Source organism: Zalophus californianus, chromosome 8 (assembly GCF_009762305.2).
Source record: "Zalophus californianus isolate mZalCal1 chromosome 8, mZalCal1.pri.v2, whole genome shotgun sequence".
NCBI lineage: Eukaryota > Metazoa > Chordata > Mammalia > Carnivora > Otariidae > Zalophus > Zalophus californianus.
The window spans coordinates 38,617,472-38,639,983 of record NC_045602.1 but is presented as its reverse complement, the minus strand read 5'-3'; the positions used below and the strand labels follow the sequence as shown (position 1 = coordinate 38,639,983).

Genomic DNA, 22,512 nt, shown 5'->3' with positions numbered 1-22,512 from the left:
TCCAGGCTGGTATTGCAGCGGTCCAGTATTATGCAGATGGCAGTAACATAATGTGAGCCCATGAGATATGACAAAAGATATGATGGTATGTATCGATCCCTGAAGAAGATGGAGAACTAGATATCTTATGAAATATTTTCTAGATGGGTTTGGAGTCTCTCCTGCTCCGTGTCACGTGAGCTTCATTCCAAAAGGTGCCACGGCCTATTTATATCTCCCAGAGCAGTAAGACAGTGACTAAGGTGGGAAACAAATTGTAGCATTGAGACTCACATGGAATAATCACACAGAAAGAAGATGATAAATACAGAAAGTCCTTCCTTCTAGACAGGTCTCTTCTGTTCTAGCCTGAGAGATTACTGCTGACTATTATGTCTTCTCACGGGACTTGGGACTTGACTCCTTCTCATAGTGTTGGCATCAGGACAGATGATTGGAGTAAAGGGGGTTGTCCAGCTGGTTTGCAGGTGCTGCTCTGTATGAGCCCATGTGCTCCAGTTAGGTTATCCCTGCTCAAGCAGAGGGAAGAAAGTGCTGGAGATCAACAGGAAGGATAATCTATAGGGAAATAGCAATAGGCACTGGATGCATAGACCAAGAAGAAAAGTGCATATACTCTTGAGTCAGAAACCATATGGAACTGAGAAAGAAATGTTCAGGATCAGATGGATTCACTGGTGAATTCCGCCACATAATTAAAGAAGAATTGATACCCAGTCTTTCCAAACTCTTCCAAAAAATAGAAGAGGAGGGAATATTTTCATACTCATTTTATGAGGCCAGCATTACCCTCATGCCAAAACCAGACAAGGACGTTGCAAGAAGAGAAAATTACAGACCAATATCCCTGATGAACACAGATACAGAAATCCTCAACAACATATTAGTAAACTGAATTCCACAGTGCATTAAAATCATCATGCACCATGGTCAAATGGGATTTATTCCAATTTCCTAATTGGAAAAGAAAAAGTAAAATTGTCTCTATTTGCAAATGACATGGTCTTAGACATAGAAAATCCTAAAGACTCCACCAAAAAACTCTTAGAACTAATAAGCGAACTTGGTAAAGTTGCAGGAAACAAAATCAATATACAAAAATCAGTTGTGTTGCTATACACTCATAATGATCTGTCAGAAAGAGAAATTAAAAAAAACAGTCTCATTTACAGCTGCATCAAAACGAGTAAGTCCAGAACTATGAGAGGAGACATTTCTGTTGTTCCAGTCACCCGTATGTGACGCTTGTTGTGGCGGCCCTGGGACACTCATACAGGTGGAGAGACCATGAAGGGACTGTGGGACCCGAAGAATGACAGGAAACTGCCTGGCTTTTCTTTTTGTCTTGTAAATCACAGACCGGGTGCTGGAGCAGTTTGTAACCCAGCAACACAAAATGGACATAGATGGATGCTGGCTCTCTGGACAGAAGGACTAGAAGGGGAGCCTAGAAGAACAAAACATTTAGATGATGACCACAGAGACAGCCAAATATCACAGAAAGGATTGTGGTCCCACCTTCGCCTATGCCAGTAAAGGCCAAGTGGGGAGCCCAGCTGGCTACCCTTACCAGGCTGTAAGGAGGCGCCCAACCGCCTGTGGGGATGGTGTCTGAGAGGCCTTAGTGGGGAGCCAGGACTCTCATCCCTGCTGCGTGGTGAGGTGACAAGGATGTCCATCCCCCAGTGCTAGTGGAGAGCACACAGGGAGCCTGGAACAGCAGCAAGGCATTCTTCCCCCTTTGTCTTAGTCCGTTCTTCCTTGGGCTGCTCTAACACAACACAGGGCGGGCAGTTTACTTTATTTTTTTTTAAAGATTTTATTTATTTATTTGTCAGAGAGAGAGAGAAAGCGCAAGCAGGGGGGAGCTTCAGGCAGAGGGAGCAGCAGGCTACCTCCTGAGCAGGGAGCCCGACGCGGGGCTCAATCCCAGGACCCTGGAATCATGACCTGAGCCGAAGGCAGACGCTTCACCGACTGGCCAACCAGGCGTCCTGGGGCGGGCAGTTTATCTACAACAGAAATGTAGTTCTCACAGTTCTGGAGGCTTGGAAGTCTAAGGTCAAGGTGCCGGCGGATTCAGTGTCTGATGAGGTCCTACTTCTTCCATGGATGTTGTTTCGCTGTGTCCTCATGTGGTGGAAAAGGGATGGGAGTTCTCTGATTCTTCTCTTATAAGGGCATGAATACCATTCTTGAGGGCTCTGCCCTTATGACCTAAACACACCCAAAGTCCTCACCTCCAGATAGGGTCACCTTGGGCATTAGGTTTTCAACTTCAGAATTTGGAGGGGGTTGGGGAACGGGATGGAGAGGAACCTGAGTCCTGGGGTGGCAGTTCTATCCCTGAACCCCTGCCTCAGGTTCTGTGCGGAAAAAAACACTCCCTCATGTCATCGGGCTTCTCTGGTTAGATTCCTACCATGGGTGGTCAGATGAAATTACAACTGGTACGACTTTCTAACATTTTTCTTGCATTGAGGATTGTAAGTGAGTTTGGTCTCTACCTTTCTTTATGTTGAGTCTTTGATTTTGGTATCAGGATTATCCTAGTCGCATGACATGATTTATATTTCTAAATAATGGTGGTTTGCCCTCCTTTACTATTTCCTGGATAAATTTTTTAAAACAGATTTTTTTTTTGAGGTTTTGCTAAAACTTAATTAACCATACATTTATGTGGACCTTGATTTAAGCAGAGTTACTGTAATGGCAGTGTTTAGAGACAACCAAGGAAGTTTGAATAAAAACTGGGAATCAGATGATATTAGAGACTTACTTTTAATTCTGTACCATAGTATCATAGTTATTTTTAAAAAGTCCTTATCAATTAGCAGTGTACTAAAATTCTTGAGGGATTGGCTTCAAAATACTCCTCTGTGTGTGTGTGTGTGTGTGTGCACGTGCGCGTGGGGGGGTATGCGATCTATCTTTGTATACGGTTGGCCATTTCTATAAACATTAAAAATGAAAATAATATTAGAAAAGAACAGTGTCCCTGCTGACTCACCCCAGTGAAGTCAGGGTGCAGTGGTGAAGTTCTGCCAGTAGACAGAAGTGTTGTATAAGCCAACAAGCCTACATTCATCTATCTAATGGGTCTTGCAGGGATCACTGAGGTTTCTAGGTAACACATTTTTCTAGTGTTACAAGCCAGGTGAGATTGTATTGCTTTTAGACCAAAAGCCATGGTAATATTAGAAGAGCAAAAAAAGCAGGTATAGAGCAATCATAAATGATTTTTAAAATAAGTGATTTATAAGTCCTATAGAGAATTTAGGTAGAACGGTAAAATCAACCCCTGTAAACTTATTACCCCTGTATAAACATTTGATCTCTTTGTCTCTCTCTCTCTTTCCTTTTCTCTACTTCCACCTCTATTTCTCCATCTCATCTGCCTACCTGTATTTTTAACATACATATTTTTTTCTTAGCATACATGTATTATATGTATTTTATATATATATATAATATATAAACATTTTATATATGCGCTTTTACCAATGATTTTGGACTTTGATTTTTTTTAAAGACTTATTTATTTATTTTAACGAGAGAGGGAGAGAGAGAGAGAGCACGAGCAGGAGGGGCAGAGGGAGAGGGAGAGAGAATCTCAAGCAGACTCTGTGCTGAGCATGGAGCTCGACGCGGGGCTCAGTCTCACAACCCTGAGATCATGACCTGAGTCAAAACCAAGAGTCAGATGCTTAACCAACTGCGCCACCCAGATGCCCCTTTTGGACATTGATTAAAGAAATTATATCATAAAGACCATCATTATAGTTGATGTAGTTCCATCTATAGAAAGATTAAGAGATTTTTTTTGTCTATAACAATTAAGCAACATTCTTCAACCAACACCATTGTATTTTAACTTAAATTGACTTAGGTTATCTAAAATCATTTTAGGGAGAGGCTGTGGAATATGATCTATAGAAATAATACCCTGTCACTGGGCCAACTTGGGTTAGAATCATTTCTTGTGTGATTGTGAACAAATTACTTAATTTTGGGGGGGCTCCAATTTTGTTATTTTAAAAAGGCCTGTAATATGAGCATTTTTATGAAGTAACAAAACCTAAAATTAGATGGTCAATGTTAAAGAGCTAGTTTCCTTTCTCAGCAGGTCAAGATGACTCTAGAATTTGTGCACAAGTTAGTCTATTTATCCTTTGCTCCTTCCCCCCAAAGTATTTGGGTTTAGTTAAAAATCTGTAATGACGTTAGAAAAATAAGAATAAAAAGGCAGAAACCACACTGAGATAAAACAACAATGCTAACCATAAAGATTAAAACAGGTGTTTAATGATCCAAAAAGAAAAGAAAAAAACAAGATCACACTTCAGTAAAAGTCCACTTCTGCTCTTCTAAAGACACAGGTACAAAAATGAAAAAGATAAGCTGCCCACTGAGAAACTAGTCATAAACCATGAGTGTGAGAGAAGAACTGAATGCAGAATGTACAAAGAACTCTCACAGTCAATAGTAAGAAAACAAACACGCCAATAAAAACTTGGCCAAAAATTCGAACAGATTCCTCACCAGGGAAGATCGACAGTAAAGTCACAAGACCAGGCTGGAGCAACGGGAATGCTCATACACTGCTGATGGGGACACACTTTGGGAAACTGTTGGGCGGTTCCCTATAAAGTTAGGTATACACCTACCTTATGACTATAGTCCGTTACTGCCTATCTATCTCGTCAAGCAAAACTAGAGCCGTAGTGGAATCTTACTCAGCAGTAAGAGGAATAGACTACTGATGACACACAAGAAGCTGGGGGAATCGCAGTGCTTTCTACTAAGTGAAAGAAGCCAGACTCGAAAGCCTGCACACAAGTACGGTTCTGCTTATATGACATTCTGGAAGAGGTAAACTGGAGGATCAGAAAACAGATCAGTGGTTGACCAGGGCTGGAGAGAGGGGAGGTTGCCTGCAAAGGGACTCAAAGGCACTTTTAAGGGCGATGGATCTGTTCTCTGTCTTGAACATGGTTGTGGTTACATAGCTATGCACTTGCCAAAATTCATAGAACTATACACTAAAAAAAGGTATATGGTTTTACTGTAGTAAACTATATCTCAGTAAACGTCATTAAAAAAATGCTGTGATTGCGCATAAAAGCTGATGCTGAGCTTCTTGGAAGCCAATAAAAAAGAAGTAAATGTGCTAACTTACATACTTCTATCTACAAGAAAAAGTTCCATTTCTCTGTGTGACTAAATGTTTTCCTAGTATCAAAGTTGACAATTTCTCTCTTGGTGACATTGCATAGGAGTTGTGCATGGGATAATATTCTAAATAACAATTTCATAGAAATTACAAAAGTGGAATTCATATGACTATTTCCTATACAAATGTTGACTGTGGATAGAGGACATCAGGTGGTAAGGCTGGTGTGTGGCCTGGGAATCCGGTGGATTATCCACCCAGTGACCTTAGAGGGATTTTTCCTTGGTGAATGCACCAGAGCCGAGGGGCCACCTCTTAGCCTGGCTTGCTTATAACCCCCTGCTGCTGTTTCAGAGCTGGATGCATTCATCCTAATGCCAACCCAAAGGCCAATTTATTCATTTGCAACCAAAAGCCTAACCATCTAGCAAACTGGAGGGTGGCATCCTCTGGCCAATACACTCGTTCCCAGCTTGAGGAGGCATGGTGAATAGTTGCTCGAATATCAACTCAGAGATTTGATTAGAACACCGACTCTGTGTTTTATGAGTTGAATGTGACACTGGGTAAATGACCTAACTTTCCCTAAGCCTCAGATTTCTGAAATGTGGGAACAATAACACCTCTCTTATAAAAGGTGCTGTGAGGAGTAAATAAAATAGTATATATGAATTACTTAGCATAGTGCCTGGGCATGTAATAAGTTCTTAGTACATATTGATTCTAACTGGGTAGCCTCACTCACAGCAAATTTGCAGATAGGTGGTTGATGAGCAATAGGTCTTTTGGATTATTATCCTTTGAAACCAGAGTGATCTTTTTTTTTTTTTAAAAGAAACTAGATGTAATTATTCCCCTGCTTAAAAGTCTTCAAGGATTTTGCATTGCAGTTAGAAACTCCTTATCATATTCTCCTAGGTGGTTCTCATTTTTGGCCACCGTGGTTGGAATCTCCTAGGGAACTTTAAAAACTACTGATGCCTGTTTTTAAACCCCTAGAGATTGTGATGAAACTGGTCTGGGTGGTGACTGGGCATTGGGATTTTCATGAACTCTCCAGGTGATTCCAGTGCGATATGACCTGACCCCTCCCTACTGTCTAACCGCCTGTCTCACCACGGCTTCTCTACCTTCAGCTCCAGCCACCAGGCCTCCTTTCTGATCTGTGTGTTGAGTTCTATCTCCCCTCGGGAGGACCTAGTTCTTCCTCACTACTGAGCCAGATGCTACCAACCCTTCCGTGCCAACCCCACATTCTACCTGTTAGCACCCCGGCCCCTGATCAGAACATGGCGTCCTCCTTCATATTGGGAATCTGGAAGTTTGGAGGGCTGGGAGTTTAACAATTAGAATCTTCTGTCACTGGTTGTACTTGGAAACGTGTGCATCTTTAGATATCAATTACAATATTCACAGGGCTAATCTGGTCTTCACAGTGAAGATGTGTAAGTCTGAGGTATTCAGAAGTCATCCAGGCTCTTTGGAGCCCTTTATGCAGGGTCAGGACCAGAGTGAGGCAGGTGACAAACTGGCTTCAGGCACAAAATTTAAGGAGGTACAAAAAAAAAAAAACCTTCAGTAATTCAGATAAATAATATTTTAATGCAATATTTAAAAATCAAAATTTATGCAAAAATGCACGATGAAAAAGTATCGGAATTGGAAGGAAAGACTGGCTCTATCTTGTGGATAAAGAAATATCAATGGGGACTGTTTTATCTCGTAGCTGTAGTGTACTTGGGAGAAGTTGATTCTGCTTGCTTTCTTGGGTTGTATTTCTCAAACTAGGGTGATAGGGATTTCCAGAAGTATACAATTTGTGACGAAAGTACTTTACAGTAAAACACAAATAGACCAATCATGGGAAAGAATGCAAAATTTCCATGAAGGATTAAAAGAAATCAAACAGAAAACTGAGGAAATGTTTCCTCAGAAAGCTTTAGGGTGAGTCCTCAGAATCCTGGAAGAGACAGGATTTTGTTTATTTGGCCACTGGTGGGATCAGTGAGTGCGAGAGGCAGGGTCATAAAGCTTGTAATTAAAAAACATCAGAGTACAAGACAGTAGAGTTGGAATAATATGCAGATTAGCTTGTGGCTCTACTGGGCTGCAAACTGGGGGGATGGACTTGAAATAATGGGAAGAGCCTCAAGTCTGATGAACTTCATAAATGACCTTACACAAAGCTTTCCTGGCTGAGCACCTGCTCCCTAGTGCAAAATGAAAATGTTGGGACAGAGGAGGTGTAAGGTTCTTTCTAGTTTTAATATTCTGAGATATTTTAGGGGCACCTGGGTGGCTCAGTCAGTTAAGCGCCTGACTCTTGATTTCGGCTCAGGTCGTGATCTCAGGGTCGTGAGATCAAGCCCTGGGTTGGGCTCCCCGTTCAGCCACAGAGCCTGCTTAAGATTCTCTGCCCCTCCCTCGCTGCTCATGCTCTCTCTCTCTTTCTCTCTCAAAAAAAAAAAAAAAAAAAAAATTCTGAGGTATTTTGAAAGACAAAGGCTCCTTAGACATCTTCCTTTAACATGTAAGGCATGAATGTGACCAGCAGAGGGCAGCAAGCGCCCCCAACCCCTCACCCCCACCCCTGCCCTGCCTTGTTTTTAAAGTAATTTTCTAAAATTTCCACCCGCCCAGGGAGGAGTTGTGGTCCTATAAAGGAAACTGTGTTTGAACCATTTGACAAGAGCCAGTGATGAAAGAGATTCTCCTTTTCTGTTTTTAAATTTTGTTTTGTTTTTACATCTGTAAACTAAAAAGACATTCTTAAGACATTTTCTTGGCTCTGGGACTTTACTCTCTCTTGGTTTGGCTCCTGCCTCACTGGCCACTCCTTCTCTGTCTCTTGCTGGTTCCTGCTCATCTCTCTGACCCTTACATATTACCTGACAGGGCCTGGTCCCTGTTCCTGTATTTACGCTCACGGCCTCGTGACCTCATTCTGTATCCGAATTCACATCCATATCCCAGACTGCTTTCCCTGAGCTCCAGACTCACATATCCATCTGCCCAAGGGACATCGCCAATTGGAGTTCTAACAGGACAAAGTCCAGTATGTCCAAATCGAAGTCCTGATTTCTGTCTCCTCCCTCAAAGTTGCTTTCCCTCACTTTTCCCAATCTCAGTAAATGACATTTCAAATTTTCTAGTTGCTCACGTCTTTCATTTTTCTGTCCTAACTCACATCCCATATGTCATCAAAATGTATTTGTTCTACGGTAAAATATGAGCAGAATCTAACCACTCTTCATTGCAGTCACCACAGGGTCTCCTGACTAGACTACCGAGAAGGTGGACATGTTCTGGGCTGGATGGAAGTATAAAAGGATGTTAAAATGGGACTTTTGGGGTATTTGCTTTGTAAGATGCCCCAGAGGTCTATAATAATACAATAAGGATCAAGTGAACAAGCTTCTTACATTACCTGACCCTGAGATGCTTCATACTCCTGCAGGATCTGACTGCTACTGCTGTTCTCACCTCATTTCCCTGACCGTGCTACCTTAGGTACTCAGGTCACAGCTGAAAGGCCCCGTTTATGTGGAGTCTCACGCTTCTCCTCTTGGCAAGCTTGGTCTATGTGCTCATATGTCCCGGATGTGACTGTGGAATTTTGTGGGCTGATGGTACAATTTTCACACTTTTTGTTTTTACCAAATCAACAACGATAATAATGAGTTTCCTAGACTCTAAGATATGTCTTCGATGTAGAATGTTAGTATTACAAGTATGGAAATTTTGATTTAAAATCTGCACTAAAATACATTTATTCATTCTAAAAAAGCCACTTTGCTAGTGCCAGTCATAGTTTGAGTCTATGCCTTCTTTTGTAATCCATGCCAGACTCATTACTTCTGAGGATTAATAAATTATTTGGAAGATTATCAAAGAAATACTCCTAGCTTAATGTATGGAATTGATTGGTGACTGATTTATATCCTGGGACATTGTACAGTATGTGAGCTTCTTCCGCAACCACCCCTCCACTCCCCTCCCGCGATGCCGAAGGGAGACATGAAGTCTCTGCTGAGTGGGAGAGTCATCAGGGACCCAAATCTGCCAGATTATTGACTTGAGATTAAAAGCCTAGTGGATAGGCAATAGGTGGAGAGGATTTCAAGTAATTTTAAAAAGAGACAATTCGATGGGTTGGCCTGATTCCCTGTCCACTAGGGTTAACCATTCCAGTTTTCCTAAGAATGAGGGTTTCTCAGGGGCTGGGATTTCAGTGCTAAAATCGAGAAAGTCCTGTGAAAACTGGGTCGCGTGGTCCCCTATCTATCTGTGCACTACTCTCTGCTCTTGTGAGGAGACCAAGGTTCAGGGAAGGGGAAAGAGATAGAAGTGAAGACAATAAGTGTTTCTGTGAGCCATAGAGAGCTTTGAGAAAGGAAGAGAAGTAATCGGAGTGGGCCATTGAGAGGACAGTGGGGAGACAGAAACGAGTGTAATGCTTGGAATTCTTAGAGGCTTAAGTGGTGGGGCATGAGGTATGTGAAGAGTGTTACCAGTCAGGGTTCTCCAGAGAAACAGAACTAGTAAGATATGCATGGAGAGGGAGATTTTGAGAATTGGGAGTGTGGGGACTGGCAAATCCAAAATCTGTAGAGTCGGCTGGCAGGCTGGAAATTCAGGTTAGTGTTGATATTGTAGCCTTGAGGTCGAAATTTGTAAGCTGGCAACTCGGGCCCAGTTTCTATGTTGCCTCTTACGGAAGAATTGCTTCTCCTTTGGGAAACCTCAGTCTTGGTTCTTAAAGCCTTCAACTGACTGGATGAGCGCCCCGCCCCCCCCCCCTTATGGAGGTGTTCTGTACAGATAAATGTTTCTGTGATTTGTCCCACATAACCAACCACCTGGGCCCGCATGCACATAGGCGGGCTAAAGAATGTTATTTGTGAGACTCGTGCTGTGTGAATAACCTTGGGAGCCTCATTGTTTAAAATATATTGGGTGGCCTCCAGGTCTGGCCCTTCTGTTCTGGATGCCCCTGCTCCAGGCGGGGCTGGCCCCTCAGAAGGGAATCTGGGACGGGAGGCGGACACACATAGCGCAGGCGCCTTGAATATATAGAAACATGATAACGTGGAAATGTAGCTTGCTCCAAACTGCACGTAGGCGAACAAATGTTTAATTTCAAACCCCGTGTTTTCCCCTATAAATATGGCCCTTGTGGGGATGGTCAGCTGGAAGTGTCTCCTAAGGGGAGGACGCTCCGCCCAGGCCTCTCAATCCAGACTCCAGCCTGGCTGTCTCCACGGGGCTTCCCCAGCTGGTGAGGTGGGTTGTTGTTAAGTACCCGATTCGATGTCACTTGGCCTTATTCTCATTTTTTGCCTGCTATTCCCTTCGTCTGTGTGTAGATTCCTTTCCTCTTCTGTTTCTATTAGGTTTCTAATAATAATTCTAATAATAATAATAATAATAATAAAATTTTCTTTCCTTTTCGAAACCGAAACAGGGCTATGGTAAATCTTTTGGGCAGAACGGGTGGGGACTCTGTGTTATGTAAGGGCTACTAATGTAAATGTTAATCACACCCAAAAAATACCTTCGCAGCAACATCTAAACTGGCATTTGACCACACCACTGGGTGCCCTAGCCTCCTTGAGTTGACACATAAAATTAACCGTCATCAGGGGCAAACTGAGGGGTGGGGTGATGGGAGAATTGACCCTTTGTGAGGATGAGGTATGGATCCCCAAGTAGGGTCTACTTGATAACAGGGGCTAGCTGGGTCTTAGGAAATGGCTCATGCCACGAAGCAGTGCAGCGGCCATGCGGACCCCCATAGAACACCCAGTGTGCCACCTGACAGAGGAAGCCTCAGGCACCTGCCCCAGTCAGAGAAAAGATGGCGGAAGTGTCCGTAGCTGGACTTGTGTACCCAAGGCCACAATAACCTCTCCGCTCCTTACTGGGACTGCATGCTCGGTGTCTTAAGGGAATTCCACCCCTGCCCCCTTTCCTCTGCTTGAGAATGAACAGCAGGACGAGGAACGGGAAAAGGAAAGTTTATACGGTACCCAAGCAACCCTGAGCTGACTTCTCAAACCACTGGGTGGAACTGAATTTTCTTGAAGGCACCTAGATTTCATAAATTGGTTAATTTAACACAGAACGGAAATATTGAACTGAAAAGATAGAGTAACTAAAATTCAGGACTCAGACTTCCCCTAGCTCAAATGAGGGTCCCGCATGTCTCCCTGAAGTGAGTAAATTCTGGGCCTGTCTTCCATCTCTCTGGCCCTTCCTTGCACAGCCCGGGAACCCGAGCTCAAGTGTTTGCCACGTCCTTACCCATCTGCGGGAGAAAAATGGCCTTAGAGCTCAACATTTTCTGGTCAGAGGTTTTATAAAAAGTTGGGCCCAAAATTCTCCACTTTCTTTTTGTGCCTTCCTATCCCTTCCCCCCTCCCTCCCATTGTTTGTTTGTTTCCCAGCATATTTTATTATTTTCCCAGGGTTATTGATATGAAGAACCAAGCTCATCATTTCTGGAAACTGAACCCATTTAAAAACATTTTTGAATTTAAAATAGAACCTCTTCATTAGATCTTGTAGCAGTTTGTCATTTTAGAACTTCTAAGTTGTTCTAAGAGATTCTAAGTTGACCTTTGTGTTTTCTTTTCATGCAACTCTCTTTTGGGGATATTTTTAGCTCTTTAGATTTCCACTGGGTACTTTCATAACCCACCGCTCATGTAATTTGCTTCTTTACTCACTGATTACTTTGCATAGGCCCCTCCAGGCCCAGGCCAGCTGCTCAGGTTTTATAAGAGGGGCCTTTGCTACGTGAGCTGAGCTGCATTGGGCAGGCAGGGACAGCAAGATGGTGTCACCGAGGCAGGTCCTCATATCCTTGTTGCTGTGGGTCTCAGGTGAGAAATTGAAAAGTGCCATAATCTTTTTGGAGTAGTGTCATTTTAGAGTTAAAAAAATTTAAGGTATATAATGAGAAATCCTGGCTATTTCCAAAATAGACCCAATTATGTACTGACATGTAGTACCATTAGAAAGCACATTTACAATGACATATTTCGGCGTGTCGGTGATAAAGTGTGTCTGTCTCATCATTATCTATTCTAATTGCAGGTGCCTGTGGGGAGATCACAATGACTCAGTCTCCAGGCTCCCTGGCTGTGTCTCTAGGTCAACGGGTCACCATCAACTGCAGGGCCAGTCAGAGTGTTAGCAGCTACGTAGCCTGGTACCAGCAAAAACCTGGGCAGGTGCCCAGGCTCCTCATCTATCGTGCATCCAACAGGGCCACTGGCATCCCAGACCGGTTCAGCGGCAGTGGGTCTGGGACAGACTTCACCCTCACCATCAGCAGCCTCCAGGCCGAAGATGTGGCGGATTATTACTGCCAGCAGCATTATAGTGGTCTCCCACAGTGCTTCAGCCTCGAACACAAACCTCCTCCCCAGGGCCACGGGTCAGGGAGGCTTTGCTACACCACCTGCTTCCTCCCCACTCAGCCCTGAACATGCGCATTCCCATATCTGCCTGAGAAGTCACGTCTCCTGACTCACTCCTTGGAGGGCTTCTAAGGCCCAGCAGAAAATAAAGGGAGTTGGCTTTTCCTGCATTCCTTTTTGTGGGAGATGAGTGAAGACAAATGCTGGGAAGATGTCTTAGGGATGCCGTCAGGAGTCTTTGTGCCCCAGGAACCTGCACGTTTCCCAGGGACCGACGGCAGGAGTGAGCCAGGAAGGTCTGTCTCTAGCCTCTGACGAAGCTTACCTCCCTTCTCTCTTCTCTCCTCTCCATTTCTCCCAGGCGTGCTCATTCTCACAAAGGCAATTCTCTCATTCTTTTTTTTTTTTTTTAAGATTTTATTTATCTGTTTTTGGGGGGGGGACCGAGGGAGATGGAGAGAATCTCAAGCAGACACCCTGCTGAGTGCAGAGCTGACACCCACTCCATCTCACGACCCCAAGATCAGCACTTGTGCTGAAACCAAGAGGAGATGCTCAACCAACGGAGCCACCCAGGCGCTCTGATTCTCTCAATCTTTAACCCTGTCACTTTAGGAACAAGGGATACTGTTCTTCAGCAACCTTTCTCACCATCTGTCACCTTTTTTCTTTAAAGTCATCCCTTGGGCATTCAGGTCTAATCTTGTGACCGAAGGAAATCAAGGCTCTAAGTGTGCCATAACTTGAGTCGCTTGGAAAACATTTCATTAACATGTCCAATTCCATGTGAAAACAGAACAATTTCAAGCATCTTCGTATTACTTCTTCACCTCCTTCTGAAATACATGGGTTGATGAATTAGCTTTGGGAATGACCGCAGCAAACCTGGTCACTCTTACCTACAAAACAGCTTCTCAAATAATTAGAAATATATTTCAAGGATCGATATTAAGGGACTCATATCATTCATTCAAGGTATGTTTTCTGAGCCCTTCCTCTGTGTCAAGAGCAAAGACATCGGCTTTCGCCCCAGCTGGGAGAGCCAGACACTAAACAACAGCATCAGTAAATATTTACTATGTTATGCTGGAGGAGCTACAAAGGAAAATAAAGGAAGGAAGGGAATAAAAATCTTGCTGGGAATTCAGCTGAATAGGGATCAAACCATTCTGAACACCTACGAACTCAACAGGAGATCGAAGAGGAGAGTAGCAACAACTCTCTGAACAGAGAAGCGACCACTTACTGGAAGGTAGGACGTGCGGAGAAGTGAATCCGAGGCGATATTCGGGAGGAGAGACGGCAGGGGAGGGGCCACCGCCGGCTGCTTCTGGCAAGTGATAGAGCCGCAGAGCACAAAATCGGACCTTTTAGAAGTTGGCTCGGCTGAGGGACGTCGCTGCAGTGGCTAAGCAGGGGGTGGAATCCTCCCGGGACAGTGTGGTCTCAGGACTCTTGGGGTCACAGAAAGACCGGGGGTGCCTGAGTGCGCCAGAGCTCCCAGGTATCAGAGCGGGGAAGCCGGCTGCAGAGACAGAGCCGAGGCGCGGACTCTCAGCTCCGGGTAGCCATAAACTGTGATCCGCGGCCCAGTTGGGCCACTGCTCCTCCAGCAGGGACCCAACAAGCGACAGAGCGGGGGAGACTCCCCTTCCTTCCCGGGGAGGAGCGGCGCGGGAGTGCACCGCAGGGATCTGCTGGGTTTGGAGACTCCACACGGGGTCGGGTGCCAGAGATAGCAACGCTCGGTCACAGGCCGGGTGAGCACGGAGAGCGGCCGGAGACCGGGGACACGGGAGTGACTGCTTTTCTCTGGGGGCGCACTGAGGAGCGGGGCCCCGAGTTCTCAGCTCCTCCGGGTGGAGATTGGGAGGCCACCATTTTCGCCCTTGTCCTCCAAAGCTGTACCGAGAGCTTACAGGGAACAAAACCTCCTGAGAGCAAACCGGAGAAGCTTCCTTACCCCGGACCGACAAGGGCGGGGCAATTCAGCCTCTGGCAAAGACTTTTGGAAACCACAGCAACAGGCCCCTCCCCCAGAAGATCAGCACGAACAGCCAGCAAGCCAAGACCAAGTTTACCGATCAAGGAGAACGGGAGAACTCCAGCGCTAGGGGAAAACTCCAGCGCTAGGGGAATACTGCACATAGAATTCATGGCTTTTTTTTTTTACCATGATTCATTAGTTCATCAAAGTTAATTTTTGTTGACTGTTTTTTTTTTATTTTATTTTTCTTTTTCGCTTTTTCAACCAACATCTTATCAATCCCTTTTTTAAAAAAAAAACATTTTTTATTTTTCATTTTTAGAGTCATATTTAACCCTTCATAGTAGTTACCCTTATTTTTGGCATATATATATAAGTTGTTCTCTCTTTAAAATTTTGAGATACGGTTTCTTCTAACAGATCAAAATATACCCTAAATCACTAGTGTATGGCTTTGTTCTAGTCTCCTGCCTGATCACATTCTCTCCCTTTTTTCTTTTTTTTCTTAAATCTTCTTTCTCTTTTTAAACAACTTCTTATCTTATCAAGTCCTTTTATAAAATCTTTTCTAATTTTCATCTTTACAGTCATCTTCCATCCCTTCATTGTATCAACCCTTATTTTGTACATATATGTCTTTCTTCCTTTAAAATTTTAGGAGGCACTTTTTTCTAACAGACCAAAATACGCCCAAAATCTAGCGTGTGGCACTGATCTATGCACTAGCCTGGTCATATTTGATCATATTCTGCTTTTTCTGTATTGTTCTGTTTTTCTTTTTATCTTTTTTTTTTTTTCTCTTTCTTTTTTCTTTCCTTCCCTTTCTTTTCCCCTGGTTTCAGGTCTTTTCTGATTTGTATACAGTATATTTGCTGGGGACGTTGTAAACCTGTTAGCATTTTGTTCTCTCATTCATCTATTCTCCTCTGGACAAAATGACAAGACGAAAAAAATCACCTCAGCAAAAAGAACAAGAGGTAGTACCGTCAGCCAGGGACCTACTCAATACGGACATTAGTACGAGGTCGGACCTAGAGTTAAGAATCATGACTTTAAAGATACTAGCTGGGCTTGAAAAAAGCATGGAAGTTATTAGAGAAACCCTTTCTGGAGAAATAAAAGAACTAAAATCTAACCAAGTCGAAATCAAAAAGGCTATTGATGAGGTGCAATAAAAAATGGGGGCACTAACTGCTAGGATAAATGAGGCAGAAGAGAGAATCAGTGATATAGAAGACCAAATGATGGAAAATAAAGAGGCTGAGAAAAAGAGAGATAAACAACTACAGGATCACGAGGGCAGAATTCGAGAGATAAGTGATACGATAAGATGAAACAACATTAGAATAATTGGGATCCCAGAAGAAGAAGAGAGAGAGAGGGGGGCAGAAGGTATATTGGAGCAAATAATAGCAGAGAACTTCCCTAATGTGGGGAAGGAAACAGTCATCAAAATCCAGGGGGAACAGAGATCCCCTCTCAAAATCAATAATAATAGGTCACCACCCCAACATCTAATAGTAAAACTTACGAGTCTCAGAGACAAAGAGAAAATCCTGAAAGCAGCTCGGGAGAAGAGATATGTAACCTACAATGGTAGAAACATTAGATTGGCAACAGACCTATCCACAGAGACCTGGCAGGCCAGAAAGGACTGGCAAGATATCTTCAGAGCACTAAACGAGAAAAATATGCAGCCAAGAATACTATATCCAGCTAGGCTGTCATTGAAAATAGAAGGCGAGATAAAAAGCTTCCAGAACAAACAAAAACTAAAGGAATTTGCAAACACGAAACCAGCCCTCCAAGAAATATTGAAAGGGGTCCTCTAAGCAAAGAGAGAGCCTAAAAGCAGCAAAGATCAGAAAGGAACACAGACAACATAGAGTTAACAGTCACCTTACAGGCAATACAATGGCACTAAATTCATACCTTTCAATAGTTACCCTGAATGTAAATGGGCTCAATGCCACAGTCAAAAGACACAGGCTATCAGATTGGATTAAAAAACAAGGCCCATCGATATGCTGTCTGCAAGAGACTCATTTTAGACCCAAAGACACCCCCACATTGAAAGTGAGGGGGTGGAAAACCATTTACCATGCTAATGGACACCAAAAGAAAGCTGGGGTGGCAATCCTTATATCAGACAAACTAGATTTTAAAACAAAGACTGTAATGAGAGATGAGGAAGGACACTATATCCTACTTAAAGGGTCTATCCATCAAGAAGATCTAACAATTGTAAATATCTATGCCCCTAACGTGGGAGCAGCCAATTATATAAGGCAATTAATAACAAAAGCAAAGAAACACATTGACAACAATACAATAATAGTGGGGGACTTTAACATCCCCCTGACTGAAATGGACAGATCATCTAAGCAAAAGATCAACAAGGAAATAAAGACTTCAAATGACACACTGGACCAAACGGACTTCACAGACATATTCAGAACATTCCATCCCAAAGCAACGGAATACACATTCTTCTCTAGTGCCCATGGAACATTCTCCAGAATCGATCACATCCTAGGTCACAAATCAGGTCTCAACCGGTACCAAAAGATTGGGATCATTCCCTGCATATTTTCAGACCACAATGCTTTGAAACTAGAACTCAATCACAAAAGGAAAGTGGGAAAGAACTCAAATACATGGAGGCTAAAGAGCATCCTACTAAAGAATGAATGGGTCAACTGGGAAATTAAAGACGAATTAAAAAAATTCATGGAAACCAATGAAAATGAAAACACAACTGTCCAAAATATTTGGGATACAGCAAAGGCAGTCCTGAGAGGAAAGTATATAGCAATACAAGCCTTTCTCAAGAAACAAGAAAGGTCTCAAATACACAACCTAACCCTCCACCTAAAGGAGCTGGAAAAAGAACTGCAAATAAAGCCTAAACCCAGCAGGAGAAGAGAAATCATAAAGATCAGAGCAGAAATCAATGAACTAGAAACCAAAAGAACAGTAGAACAGATCAACGAAACTAGGAGCTGGTTCTTTGAAAGAATTAACAAGATTGATAAACCCCTGGTCAGACTGATCAAAAAGAAAAGAGAAATGACCCAAATCAACAAAATCATGAATGAAAGAGGAGAGATCACAACAAACACCAAAGAAATACAAACAATTATAAGAACATATTATGAGCAACTCTATGCCAGCAAATTAGATAACCTGGAAGAAATGGGTGCATTCCTAGAGATGTATCAACTACCAAAATTGAACCAGGAAGACAGAAAACCTGAACAGACCTATAACCACTAAGGAAATTGAAGCAGTCATCAAAAATCTCCCAACAAACAAAAGCCCAGGGCCAGATGGCTTCCCAGGGGAATTCTATCAGACATTTAAAGAAGAATTAATACCTATTCTCCTGAAACTGTTCCAAAAACCAGAAATGGAAGGAAAACTTCCAAACTCATTTTATGAGGCCAGCATTACCTTGATCCCAAAACCAGACAAAGACCCCATCAAAAAGGAGAATTACAGACCAATATCCTTGAGGAACATGGATGCAAAAATTCTCACCAAAATACTAGCCGATAGGATCCAACAGTACATTAAAAGGATTATTCACCACGACCAAGTGGGATTTATCCCCGGGCTGCAAGTTTGGTTCAACATCCGCAAATCAATCAACGTGATACAATACATTGACAAAAGAAAGAACAAGAATCATATGATCCTCTCAATAGATGCAGAAAAAGCATTTGACAAAGTACAGCATCCTTTCTTGATCAAAACTCTTCAGAGTTTAGGGTTAGAGGGTACCTACCTCAATATCATAAAAGCCATCTATGAAAAACCTACAGCGAATATCATTCTCAATGGGGAAAGGCTGAGAGCTTTTCCCCTAAGGTCAGGAACGCGGCAGGGATGTCCACTCTCACCACTGCTATTCAACATAGTATTAGAAGTCCTAGCCACAGCAATCAGACAACAAAAAGAAATCAAAGGCATCCAAATCGGCAAAGAGGAAGTCAAACTCTCACTCTTTGCAGATGATATGATACTGTACGTGGAAAACCCAAAAGACTCCACCCCAAAACTGCTAGAACTCCTACAGGAATTCAGTAAAGTAGCAGGATATAAAATCAATGCACAGAAATCAGTGGCATTCCTACACACCAACAACAAGACAGAAGAGAGACAAATCAAGGAGTCGATCCCATTTACAATTGCACCCAAAACCATTAGATATCTAGGAATAAATTGAACCAAAGAGGCAAAGGATCTGTACTCAGAAAACTATAAAATACTCATGAAAGAAACTGAAGAAGACACAAAGAAATGGAAAAACGTTCCATGCTCATGGATTGGGAGAACCAACATTGTGAAGATGTCAATGCTACCTAGGGCAATCTACACATTCAATGCAATCCCCATCAAAATACCATCCACTTTTTTCAAAGAAATGGAACAAATAATCCTAAAATTTGTATGGAACCAGAAGAGAAACCGAATAGCCAGAGGAATATTGAAAAAGAAAAGCAAAGCTGGCGACATCACAATTCCGGACTTCCAGCTCTATTACAAAGCTGCCATCATCAAGACAGTATGGTACTGGCAAAAAAAACAGACACATAGATCAATGGAACAGAATAGAGAGCCCAGAAATTGACCCTCAACTCTATGGTCAACTTATCTTTGACAAAGCGGGAAAAAATGTCCAATGGAAAAAAGACAGTCTCTTCAACAAATGGTGTTGGGAAAATTGGACAGCCACATGCAGAAGAATGAAACTGGACCATTTCCTTACACCACACACAAAAATAGACTCCAAATGGTTGAAAGACCTAAACGTGAGACAGGAGTCCATCAAAATCCTAAAGGAGAACACAGGTAGCAACCTCTTCGACCTCAGCCACAGCAACTTCTTCCTAGAAACATCGCCAAAGGCACGGGAAGCCAGGGCAAAAATGAACTATTGGGATTTCATCAAGATAAAAAGCTTTTGCACAGCAAAAGGAACAGTCCACAAAACCAAAAGACAACCGACAGAATGGGAGAAAATATTTGCAAATGACATATCAGATAAAGGGCTAGTATCCAAAATCTATAAAGAACTTATCAAACTCAACAGCCAAAGAACAAAGAATCCAATCAAGAAATGGGCAGAAGACATGAACAGATATTTTTCCAAAGAAGACGTCCAAATGGCCAACAGGCACATGAAAAAGTGCTCAACATCGCTCGGCGTCAGGGAAATCCAAATCAAAACCTCAATGAGATACCACCTCACACCCGTCAGAATGGCTAAAATTAACAAGTCAGGGAACGACAGATGTTGGCGGGGATGTGGAGAAAGGGGAACCCTCCTACACTGTTGGTGGGAATGCAAGCTGGTGCAGCCACTCTGGAAAACAGTATGGAGGTTCCTCAAACAGTTGAAATTAGAGCTACCATTCAATCCAGCAATTGCACTACTGGGTATTTACCCCAAAGATACAAATGTAGGGACCCGAAGGGGTACGTGCACCCCAATGTTTATAGCAGCAATGTCCACAATAACCAAACTGTGGAAAGAGCCAGGATGTCCATCGACAGATGAATGGATAAAGAAGAGGTGGTATATATACACACTGGAATATTATGCAGCCATCAAAAGGAATGAGATCTTGCCATTTGCAACGACGTGGATGGAACTGGAGGGTGTTATACTGAGTGAAATAAGTCAATCAGAGAAAGACATGTATCATATGACCTCACTGATATGAGGAATTCTTAATCTCAGGAAACAAACTGAGTGTTACTGGAATGGTTGGGGGTGGGAGGGATGGGGTGGCTGGGTGATAGACATTGGGGAAGGTATGTGCTACGGTGAGCGCTGTGAATTGTGCAAGACTGTTGAATCACAGATCTGTACTTCTGAAACAAATAACGCAACATATTTTAAGAAAAAAAAAAAGAAGAAGATAACAGGAGAGGAAGAATGAAGGGGAGTAAGTCAGAGGGGGAGACGAACCATGAGAGATGATGGACTCTGAAAAACAAACTGAGGGTTCTAGAGGGGAGGAGGGTAGGGGGATGGGTTAGCCTGGTGATGGGTATTGAGGAGGGCACGTTCTGCATGGAGCACTGGGTGTTATGAACAAACAATGAATCGTGGAACACTGCATCAAAAACTAATGATGTAATGTATGGTGATTAACATAACAATATAAAAATTAAAAAAAATCTTGCTGGGGTGAGAGTGAGTAGAAATTTAAAATCAGATGATGTATTAGTTAGCTATTGTCATGTCATAAATCACCCACAAAATGCAGTGGCTTAAAATGGTAGCATGTTGGGCGCCTGGGTGGCTCAGATGGTTAAGCGTCTGCCTTCGGCTCAGGTCACGATCCCAGGGTCCTGGAATCGAGTCCCGCATTGGGCTCCCTGCTCCTTGGGAGCCTGCTTCTCCCTCTGCTTCTCTCTCTCTCTCTCCCTCTGTCTCTCATGAATAAATAAATAAAATATTTTAAAAAAAGAATTAAAAAATGGTAGCATGTTTACTGCTGTCATGTTTATTGGTTGGCTGAGTAGTTCTCTTAATATGGGCCAAGTTTGATTGATCTTGATTGATCTTGGCTGGCTTGCTTGTGTGTTTAAGGTTAGCTGACAGGTCAACTGGGTGCTCGTGATATAGAAAGGCTCACATTTCTTCCATATTTTTCACATTTCTGTGGTCGGCTGACCATCAGCTGGTGCCGTCTGGGTGACTGGTCCTCCTGTCTCTCATCATCTGGCAGACTAATCCCAACTTTCTATGACAGTTAGTAGGGTCTCAAGTGAGAAAGTAAAAGCACATAAGGCATCTTGAAGCCTAACCTTAGTACTGACACAATGTCCTCTTTGATGTGTTAATGTATTCTTTTTTTTTAAATTTTATTATGTTATGTTAGTCACCATACAATACATCATTAGTTTTTGATGTGGTGATCCATGATCCATTGTTTTCCTATAACACCCAGTGCTCCATGCAGTACGTGCCCTCCTTAATACCCATCACTGGGCTAACCCATCCTTCCTCCCCTCTTCCCCCTCCCCTCTTAAATCCTGTTTGTTTCTCAGAGTCCATAGTCTCTCATGGTTAATGTATTCTAATGATTGATGCGGTTGATCCCACTGAAGGAGAGGGTAAGTAGGCCCTAGCTCTTGATAGGAGGAACTGCAAAGTTACATTGCAAAAAGCGTTGGTAAAGGGAAGGATCAAGAATAGGGGAGCCGTTTTTGCAATCAGTCTGCTATAGATGGTCATGGAAGGCTGCATTGAGAAGGCTTCACTTAATGTTTTAATGTGGTGAGCAAAGGAACCATAGGAATATTTCCGGACAATAGTGGTGTAGTTGGTTCCAGTTCGAGGAAACAGCGCATTTCTGAGGCTGGAATGTGATCAGCATGTTGGGGAAGTAGAAGGAAGCCAGTGTTGTTACAGTGGAGTGTACTAGGGGGAGGGTAGTGCAAATGAGATTAAAGAAATAACAAGGAGGCCACCTTCTATAGGACTTGGTGGGCTTCTCTAAGGACTTGGCTTTTATTTGGAATGATGTGGTAAGTGGGAGAGTTTTGAATAGAGAAGGACATGATTTGATACGTAGTTTAACAGGATCCCTCTGGGAGGCAAGACTGGAAAGATAGCAGTTGGGAGGCCGTTGCTGTCATCCAGGCTAGAGAGGATGACAGCTTGGGTCTGTGGCGGTGGTGGTGAAGGAGGCGAGGAGTGGTATATTTTGAAGATAGAGATGACCATATGCTGATGGTTTTGACAAGGAGTGTGAGAAAAAGAGAGATCTCAAAGTGACTCCAGAGTTTTTCTCTGAGTATTAGAAGGGTGGAGTTGCCATCTGCTTGGATAGAGAAGACTGTGGGAAGAGTGGATTTGGGGAGGAAGATCAGGAATTTGGTTTTGGGCATTTTAAGTTTGAGATGCGTAT

General features: G+C 43.0%; 1 protein-coding gene and 1 gene segment (V, D, J or C); one reads left to right on the top strand and one right to left on the bottom strand.

Moving 5' to 3' along the window:
• Positions 1-22,512, bottom strand: part of LOC113937261 (immunoglobulin kappa light chain-like) — a 103,881-nt gene that overhangs the window by 15,741 nt on the left and 65,628 nt on the right. The gene's annotated exons all lie outside the window — the stretch shown is intronic.
• LOC113937262 lies at positions 11,913-12,678 on the top strand. The segment is given in 2 exon segments: positions 11,913-12,057; positions 12,272-12,678. Coding segments are annotated over 2 exon segments (441 nt in total).